This window comes from Colias eurytheme, chromosome 3 (genome assembly GCF_061535395.1).
Source record: "Colias eurytheme isolate Ceu_HAF_F1 chromosome 3, ilColEury1 Martin Lab GWU primary, whole genome shotgun sequence".
Taxonomy (NCBI): Eukaryota; Metazoa; Arthropoda; class Insecta; order Lepidoptera; family Pieridae; genus Colias; species Colias eurytheme.
The window spans coordinates 2,606,417-2,615,950 of NC_142982.1; the positions used below are offsets into that span (position 1 = coordinate 2,606,417).

Here is a 9,534-nt window from a genome sequence, read left to right on the forward strand (position 1 = left end):
GGTTCGTTGCAAACAAATGAAGGAGTCAAGTTTTTCAGGCTAAAAAACTTGACGACTTTATTTGTTTGCAGGGAACCATGAGGGAAATGCCAGATAATTTTGAAGCTCGTGTGGTATTCGGGGGATTATTTTTCCGTCCCAAATGTCGGCCAATAATTTTACAATTGAATTCAACCTGTCAGTATGACGTCAACTACCAGAGAAAATTTTCAAAAAATTATCAGTATAATACCATGTAGGTTGTACCACGTGACGTCGAATGGTGCAATTCTATTGGTCGATATTTGGGTCGGAAAAATAATCATTGTAAAATACCTTTACTTTGTCAAGTTCGTTTAAGCATTATTAATTACTTATGTAGTAGTTGCTCATTGCATTTATTTTGTTCCTTTTAAGTATATTTTCTAAATAATATTTGAAAAGTATAAAATGTTTAAATTATTATTCCTTTGTTTTTTAATGATATTTGTTCAGGGTAAGTCTGTGTTCATTTAAGTCCATTAAAGTTATGAAAGTGTGTTTGTGTGTCCATCTATATCGCCACAATACAGCAATAGTTTGTGGTAATACATTAAGAGGTTTATTAATAATATAATATTATTATAATGATAATTATCTATGGTATGACGTATCTCACAAGGGGGCACGGTTCACCTTATCAAATTATATCATTATCAATTCCGATGGCCCCTTGGGTCAAGTTATATCCGCCTTTGTTGGGGGTATATCACTATAGTGTGTTGAGAATTATGAGTAACAATGAAAAGTAAAAATCTTGTAGTATATTAAGTAATTTCATGACTTGCTTTTGAAGTAGTGATAGCCATTTACGACTTCAATTTTTATCAACTGATAAATAAGCAAAGATTAGTATTTGGCTATTAGTAGGTATATAAATTGTTTGTTCGTTAAAAAAAACAACCAAGAAACACTTGTTTGGGTAGGTATAGACTTTCCCGGTGCCTAGCAGTTGTCCTACCGTCAAGAAGACTCATAAGATTAACTTTTTGATATAGGTTTTAAGGATAAACGTTGCACTGTTGAAAATTCAGTGAAATCATAATGAATAAATTAGTTTTGTTAAATTAAATAAATTAAATGGTAATAGTTAAGCTTATCTCTTAGTAGCATGTTTTAATTTTTTCCTACAACCAGCATGTCTAGTTTATGCAAATTAATAATAAAGTGTTTTTTTTTCATTTGCCAACATTGTGAATTGAATAATAACAATAAATATGGATATGTTATAATAAATATGAAAAAGTTTTTTAACGTACAGCCTAACGTTAAAAAACTTTACGAGGTATAAATTTATAAAGAATAGAAAAAATTCGATCACGAGGCGGGACTCGAACCCGCATCCTTTCGCGCCCGTCTGGGGCGGATGCCTGACCAATTCAGCCACTCGTGACCCACCAGAGCAAATTGCTCTGGCGGGTCACGAGAGCAAATATAATACTAAAACTATATAGGTACTACATAATGCCATAAAAATATCAATTTCAACTTTATAAGGTTTAAATAAATCCTATTGTAACTTTGTAAGTATAAATGTGACGATCTAACTTTGGAGAAAGATTTATAATCCATTTTACTATAATTATGGAGGAGGATTCTTAAAAGAGCAATTTCCTGAAAAAAATCATATATTCCTTAAAGCTTTGCAACATAGAACACGTACCTACTTAGCGCGCAATAAGAAATAGTATTCCACAAAAATTTTCACTTCACTTTTCGGTCAATAAAGGTTCAGTACGAATAAACTAAAAAATCAGTCAATTTATGACCATGTCAAGCGATGCTTAATCTTAATTTATATCATTAGTACACGTCCTATTTACCCTTTGGGTACGAAACACTAAAAATTACATTTCAATCCATTCACTTTGTAAACTTGCTTAATAATTAATTACAGCGAAGCCTAGATCAATACACAGGACCTTCCCACCGTCCACCAAGATTGTTGGTGGTGATAACGCGCCAAAAGGAGCGATTCCATACCAAGCGTCCCTGAGGCAGCTATCTAACGCCCACTTTTGTGGTGGTGCCATATTGAATGAACGATCGATCTTGACAGCAGCACATTGCGCTGTAGAGTGAGTAGTGAAAATAATTATGTATTTGTTAACAAAAAACTAAACTTAAATGAGCCTTTAAATTATCAGAATTTGAGAAAATTTTAAGGGGACCATAAGGTACAGCTTTCAAATAAACAAATAATGATCAAAATCAATGACTCTATTGTACTATTAGACGCGGCATACGCCAACATCATTGCACTAAAAAACAGCGTATTTAATACATACCTAATAGCCGCGTCCAGACCGGCTGAGCGCGGCTCGCGAGCCGCGCTCAGACTTCCTGCTCGCGAGCCATGGCACCAGAGCTATTTGTGAAAAGTTCCGAGCCGCGCTCGCGAGCCAAGGTGAGCCGGTTTGAGCATTCAGTTTATCTCCGTATAACGATGGAAAACCGCGTTTTATTAGCTTCTGCGGCGCTTGTGTTGTCTGGATATATCATAAAAAAAAGAAAAAAGAAACAAAAAATCTGGATTAAAAAATTGTACTAAAACCGAAATTTTTATTTAAATGATCTGGATCTTTCGAATCCCATAACATTTTGAAGCTTCCGTAAAGTTGTATCAAGCAAATACTGTCTTCTTTATCCATTTTTGATTCTGGCTCGCGAGCGTCGTTAAGTCCGTCCACACCGGGCGAGCAGCTCAGACTGAGCCGCCTTTGAGCATCGCCAAAAACCGACAACGCATGGCTCGGGGCTGAGCGGCGCTCGGCCGAGCCAACGTGCGCCCGAGGAAGCCCGAGCGCCGTCCACACCGGCCGAACTATTGGCTCGCGAGCGGGACTCGCGAGCCGCGCTCGGTCGGTCTGGACGTGGCTAATTACTAACGCACTATATGGCCCTATACTCCGTCCGATCGCTCCGAGAAAGGGAAACAACATGGATGTCAACATACGCCTTATCTGTTATTAGAAAGAGGTGAATATTAATGAAATTTAATAAAAAGAACGTCCAGCCACAACGCTGAATGGTGCGTGACTAAGTGAAACTCGGGCACTTAGCTGAGTTTTTTCTTGCCAAAATAGAGAGCGGGTAACGTATCTAAGCTTTTTTATATTATATCATAGGATCAAAATCGTTAGACCGAGCCGAAAGTTCTGGAAACACAAAAAAATACAGTGGAATAACGAATCTCCTTTTTTTGCAGTCGGTTGAATATATATTTCTGATAAAAAATGTACCTACAAATTAAGAATAAGTGTCTCGTAACTTCTACATTTTGAAGTCAGTTAAAAAAATTAAAATGTCTTGTATAAAAATAATTGTTAGAAGATATAAATTAACGCAAATATCTTTCTTCGTTTATGAAATTAAAATGCAAACTTCTCAGCGAGGTTCATGAATTTAAACTAGAAATAGGTAGTAACTTTTAATTTTAGCACGATTTGAACATTCGTTTTGTGGATGAGAGCTAATATTATATTGCGACAAAACTTTATACTGCACTTCTTTATATTAAAACGCAGTGGGATTTATTGTACCTATGAAATGTTTATGGTTGTTTTTGCTTAGGCGATTCACACACGGCACCGCGCACCGCGGCGGTTGGCAGTGAATCCCTACGAGGAACGGACCGTTCGACCGCGCGGTCGGGCGGTGTATGTGTGTTTGGTATCAACGGATTTAATAGAAGCCAATGCAACTTGAGAACCGCTTCACCGCCAACCGCGGCGGCACGCGGCACCGTGTGTTAATCGCCTTAATGTGTAATTTCATTGAAACTGAATTTTGAAAATTGAAAAATTCATTGGGTCATGCTTAGCACCACATATTACTGATATACTTTTTATTACAAATTCGTCTATAAAGCCGGCTACTCACCCACCCGCTGCAGGGGAAATAATAAAAAAATATTGCCCCTGCGGCAGGTAAGTGAGTAGCCGGTTTAAGAATCGTTTTAAAGTCATATTGTGTCGCCTAGTCCACCATTATTTTAGAACGTATTTCCTAAACATCACATCAATTTCAATACATCACTAAGTTTTATAAAACATTCTATTTCCACGGAACTTTATGCATCTCGTCGTGAAACTATCACATAGGTACGTATAGTTTCTAAGAATAAAATGAATATCAATCTTACTTATACGTGTATTTGTGTGTTCAGACACATTGTATCGCTTTCTGTTGTAATGGATAAATGATACAGGGTATGGCATCTCATATTTCAATCACGGTCGTTATTTAGGTCAGTTATTTTCGCCTATTGTGAGAGAATCATCGTGGAGATAATATCAGCAAAAAATCTTAATATAATATATAAATCTCGTGTCACAATGTTTGTCCTCAATGGACTCCTAATTCCTAAACCACTTAACCGATTATAATGAAACTAGCTTCCGCCCACGACTTTGTACGTGCATCCCCGTTTTTCCCCGTTCCCGCAAGAATTTCGGGAAATCCTTTCTTAGCGGATGCCTACGTCCTAACATCTACCTGCATGGCAAATTTCAGCCCGATACGTCCAGTGATTTGGGCTGTGCGTTGATAGATCACTATATCAGTCACCTTTGAGTTTTATATATATATAGATTCGCACACCATGTGCAGTTCGATCCAACTTGAGAGATAGGATAGTTTAAAAATGTAGGTACCAGTTACCACGGGCGAAGCCGGGGCGGACCGCTAGTTCTCTTATATGGAACTTCTAGTTCTCATATATGAAACGTTTAAAATCAGTTAATGTTTCAGGTTCCCCGCCGAAAGGATTAGAGTGGTGGTAGGATCCAACCAACTAGTGGGTGACGGACAACCATACGATGTAGAAGAAGTCATTATCCACGAGGATTACGATGATATAAAAATTAAAAATGATATAGCTCTTATCAAAGTTTCTATGGACATTAAGTTCAGTGATAAGGTCCAGCCAATTGCTTTACCGACTAAGAATACGAAACCAGGAGCGAATGTTTTGCTATCTGGATGGGGACGTGAAGAGGTAAGTGGAGTTTTTTAGACAGAAAACAATTTGTATAATAAATAACTATATTTTGTTGGTGTGTTACGTTCTGTACAAAGGGAATGTAATAGTTTAAAATAAGAGCAATCATCTTATCTATCGTAAATAAAAAAAATGTAAACTGTCGTAACCATAGGTCGTAACCATTTTAAAAAATACTGTACTGAAACGATTTGAGTTTTCAATCGAGTTTCAAGGTATCGTCACGTCATGGAATAAGGCGACGGTATCTTAGAATCTTGCCAGAGAAGTTTCACTTCTGACACATACATGTCAGAGTGGTGAAGCTCGGCACACACGGTCTTTTTTAATAATTTAATAAATTTCGCTCTTCACGTGTTTTTGTACTCTTTCAGGATGGCGACGTAGCAATCCCTAACGATTTACAAATGATCAACCAAACTGTAATAAGTGTTCTGTCATGTAAAATAGTTTTCACAAATATAAATGAGATCGTTGATACTGAGATGTGTACTCTTACTATTAAAGGAAATGGCTCTTGTCAGGTATAAACATTTTTTGATTTTATAAATGAAAACATCGAATTTAATTATGATAAGTTAATATTTTTAATAATGATATTTTTTATAATCATGATCTGGGTGAAGTTATTCTGAAGTAGTTCTCTTAATTTGGACATAGTTTAAACATAACATGAAGGAAAGGTGGCGAAAAACATCAAAACTGATGGTCTTTTTAATTTAACTGATTTACCTGTTGTATATTTACGTTTCTAAGCAATATGTGATATTCATAAGTAAAATTATCTTCTTTTGAAGTTAGTTAAATATCAATCTAATACAATCGCTTATATTTATTTCTAGGGAGACTCCGGTGGACCTCTAGTAGAGGATAATGCAGTAGTTGGCATAGTTTCGTGGGGTTTGGGCTGTGAAGACAAAGCTCCAGATGTTAACACTAGAGTTTATTCCTTTGTCAATTGGATTAAAAAACATATTTCTAAAGATATGAATTGACCATTTTGATAATGTATTTAGATTGTAGATGTCCTATCGCAAAATCTACATTATTTACTTTGTATAATTATTGAATTTCTTTTAAAGGTCCTATATCTGTAATATCATATCGATTTACGTGCTTAATAATAAACATCATACTATATATCACGTTTATAAAGACTCGGCCAGCACAGTAGGTGATCGCAAATAATTTTTTCCACAAGTACCCTATTGTACGTCATATTTTTTCTGTTGTGTAATTTACTTGCCATCTTAATGTATTTTTCAATGTAATTTCATAATGCAACTATAATTTTCAAATGAAATGCAGCAAAGTTTATATTAATCTATCTAGTATTTGTTTGACGTCTAGAATGCATGTGCACCACGATCAAATCGTGTCGATTTATGTGGTGTTTCTTCTGTATACTTAATGTATGTTTATTTTTCTATCAATAAATGGTTAAAAAAAAAAACATGCTAGGATACTTTTATCCAGTACATGTCGGATAATTTAATTTTTTCCTTTTCTTGTAATCTTAAAGTAATTACGCAGTGTTTTTTATATGACGACATCATTGGTATACATTGTTATATTGACATTAATTAAATTGGCATTTAATTAAAATGCTGTTTTATTTTACCAGAATTCCAAATACTGACAGCAAAGGGCGCTAAAGGTCAAGTACCCTTTTATGATTCGGAAAAAGGAACCGACATTTCCTTTCATTTTAAATGTTGAATGCTCTAAGCGTCATACGAGATATTCTTTATTTGAAAATGTTCTAAAAAGAGGAATTAATTCGTCAGTTTCAGTTCTAGCAAAGCAATTTCAGGGATGCACGTTATTCAGCGAATTCACACTTTTATTGTATTGTAATCTAGTATGTCGGAAATATAGTGATTGATAGAAGAAACATGAATATTTTTGTTAATGATAAAAAAAAATGATTTAGAATTAATAATTGTCATCTATATTCTTCACGAATATAGATTACGAATTTATAAACAGTTAAAAAAGTGTGAAACGTTAAAAATTTCACCCTTCAATATTTTTCTACATCAAAAATGCTGCAACACGGACTTTTTAATTAAGGAAATTCTAGAACTGTAAATAAAAAAATATTTGAGGAGCAAAACTACAACCTTTATAAAGTGTCAATATATATTTATACAAAAACAATTCATAACATTAAAACATTCTTAGTCTTGTTTCGTAGTAGCTTCTTCAGGTTCTTCATCAGTTATGTTATCCTGGATCCAATCAAGGAACGAGTAAACCCGGGTATACACGTCTGGGTAGCCGCGAGCGCAGGGCATCCCCCAGGAAACGATCCCCACCACGCGGCTGTTTTCCACTAAAGGACCACCAGAGTCACCCTGGAAAGTCATAAATTGAGTATTTTACGAAGATTAGGCAGTTTTAGGGCATTTTTCAGAAGTTTAGGTAAAGGTGTGATTAGTTTTGATTGGAGAAAATTATAAATTGGATATCTGACACTACATATAATCTAGTATAGTAGAAATATAAGAGCGGTGTATAAAACTTTTGCCGTTTTCTGATATCGTTCTACAAAATATTTAGGGAAATTTTTTATAAAAACTCTTAGTTAGTTTGTGTCTGTAGTTTGAACAAATATATAATTTATGGTCTTTTTCATAATTTATAAATAACTTACATGGCAGGCTCCTTCTCCAGCTTTAGTTAGTGAGCAAATTTGTGTTTCAAATACAGGGTTTATATCATCAAATCTGTTCTGGCAGTCATCTACGCTTAGTGATGTCACATTAATCATCTGCAGGTCATTGGGTAAATTGCCTGGATACTGTAAAACATGAAAAATTGTATAATCAATTTAATTTCTGTATTATAGTGTCGAAACTAATATTATAGGTAGTGGTGTAAAATAGTACTTATGCTAAAAATTCAAAATGAACTAGTTAGAGAAATTAAAATGTGACTGGAACAGAAGAAAAGCGCGGAACAACCAAACAAAAAAAGTATCGTCTCTATTGTCGGTTATTGCATACAATGATTGATGAGAAAACGATTTTCTGAAGTCGATTAACAAAGCTTGCCTTTGCTTGTATTGAAAATTGATCTAAGAAATAAATTGGCATATGCACTACATATGTAAAAGCTCTTAAAAGCAGGACAAGCTTATCTTACCGACAATCTTCCCCATCCAGTCAGCAGTAATTCAGCCTGAGCTCCCGTATTGGCTTCAGGCAGTTCTATCGGCTGTACACGGTCACTGAACTCTATGTCTTCAGTGACTTTCACCACACTGATATCGTTCTGAATTAGTCCAGCATCATAATCCTTGTGAACGATGATTTTCTCAACTGAATACTTTTGTCCACCTTTTACGAGGCTGTTTGTGCCGACTATTACTTTCATGGATCTTGGAGTTGAGCTGAAAGAGGAATTGGTATTACGTTTCACCCTTAATATATATTATAGGAATAGTTCTGAAGTTGTGAATATGGATGCAAATTACTACATATTATAAATAAAAAGTCTGTCAGTCTATTCACTTATAAAATAATTATCTGATATTCATTATATTTCATCAATACTGCAATACATAACGTAGTTCTCGAGAATGGTTTCGGTAAATAATTTGTTAAGTGTAGAAAACGCGGGTGAAGCCGCAATCTGGTGTTTTATGAAGTTTAAATATTGGATTTTTTTCTAGCGAAGTGTGAACCGGTACCTACTAGAGAAGTGTGTGCCATCTTTGACAAGTCAAGCGCTTCGCTAGAATAAGAACTTACCCAACAGTACAATGTGCAGCTGTCAATATCCATCTCTCGTTCAAAATGGTCCCGCCACAGAAGTGAGATCCATAAAAATTACGCAGTGAAACCTGGTATGGTATACCCCCATCTGGGGCGTCTTTACCCCCTACTATTCTGGGCACATATCCAGGAATAATACGAAGAATAGCTCCTGTTGTAATTAAATTGAATAAATCATTATAATATACGTTTATTATGTGATAAATGGTGATATGAGATACTTAATCGATAAATTTTCTATGTGGTTAGTAGAATTGTTTAAATTGGGGTTTGAATAACTCTAAGCTTATCAAAACTATAGTTCTTCGCAAGTATGGTATATGCGTGTAGTATTTAATGGTAATGATAATATTATATCCTTTTGTATAATATTAAGTTATATTAACTTTGAATGAAGCAAACGTAAAAAAAAAACTTACCTTGCACGTAACATATTGATACAAATAATACGACGTATTTAAACATTTTAATCAAATATGCCTTCTGGATATGACACTACACAATGAATGGAATGAACTGCTTTTATAGTAATTAATATCAGATAATTTGAAGCAGGTCAAAATACTTGAATTTAATCTCAGGAACCAAAACTATCCACTTGTGTATTTCAAGAGGATATTTTGTCCTACAACGTATTACATATTGATTTACAATATCTCGTTATTGTTTAAATAGGAAATTATTTTCACTATATTGATTTTTATACTACATAATATATTGAAATTTGCTTTGATT

At 34.7% G+C, this 9,534-nt stretch overlaps 2 protein-coding genes across 2 annotated transcripts; one reads left to right on the forward strand and one right to left on the reverse strand.

Annotated features, from left to right (window-relative positions):
• The first annotated feature begins 459 nt into the window (after positions 1-459).
• LOC149909400 (chymotrypsin-2-like) lies at positions 460-6,040 on the forward strand. The gene is made up of 5 exons (XM_090120162.1): positions 460-475; positions 1,916-2,096; positions 4,771-5,017; positions 5,395-5,544; positions 5,863-6,040. The coding sequence occupies exons 1-5, from the start codon at positions 460-462 to the stop codon at positions 6,013-6,015; spliced, it is 747 nt and encodes a 248-aa protein (XP_089976288.1). The 3' UTR covers positions 6,016-6,040.
• Positions 6,041-7,161: 1,121 nt separating this feature from the next.
• On the reverse strand, positions 7,162-9,310 carry LOC149909401 (chymotrypsin-2-like). The gene is made up of 5 exons (XM_090117396.1): positions 9,219-9,310; positions 8,776-8,950; positions 8,168-8,414; positions 7,677-7,823; positions 7,162-7,377 (listed from the first exon to the last, which is right to left on the reverse strand). Exons 1-5 carry the CDS (start codon positions 9,262-9,264, stop codon positions 7,201-7,203), a joined length of 792 nt encoding a protein of 263 aa, XP_089973522.1. The 5' UTR covers positions 9,265-9,310; the 3' UTR covers positions 7,162-7,200.
• Positions 9,311-9,534: the final 224 nt, after the last annotated feature.

Excerpts from the sequence above, each read along its gene's own strand:
- LOC149909400 (XM_090120162.1), top strand. Across the intron at positions 2,097-4,770 it reads GCAGCACATTGCGCTGTAGA|GTTCCCCGCCGAAAGGATTA; the intron begins GTGAGTAGTGAA and ends TTAATGTTTCAG. Across the intron at positions 5,018-5,394 it reads CTGGATGGGGACGTGAAGAG|GATGGCGACGTAGCAATCCC; the intron begins GTAAGTGGAGTT and ends GTACTCTTTCAG.
- LOC149909401 (XM_090117396.1), bottom strand. The coding sequence starts at position 9,264 with ATGTTTAAATACGTCGTATTATTTGTATCAATATGTTACGTGCAAG. Across the intron at positions 8,951-9,218 it reads ATCAATATGTTACGTGCAAG|GAGCTATTCTTCGTATTATT; the intron begins GTAAGTTTTTTT and ends TAATTACAACAG. Across the intron at positions 7,378-7,676 it reads CTGGAGAAGGAGCCTGCCAT|GGTGACTCTGGTGGTCCTTT; the intron begins GTAAGTTATTTA and ends ATGACTTTCCAG.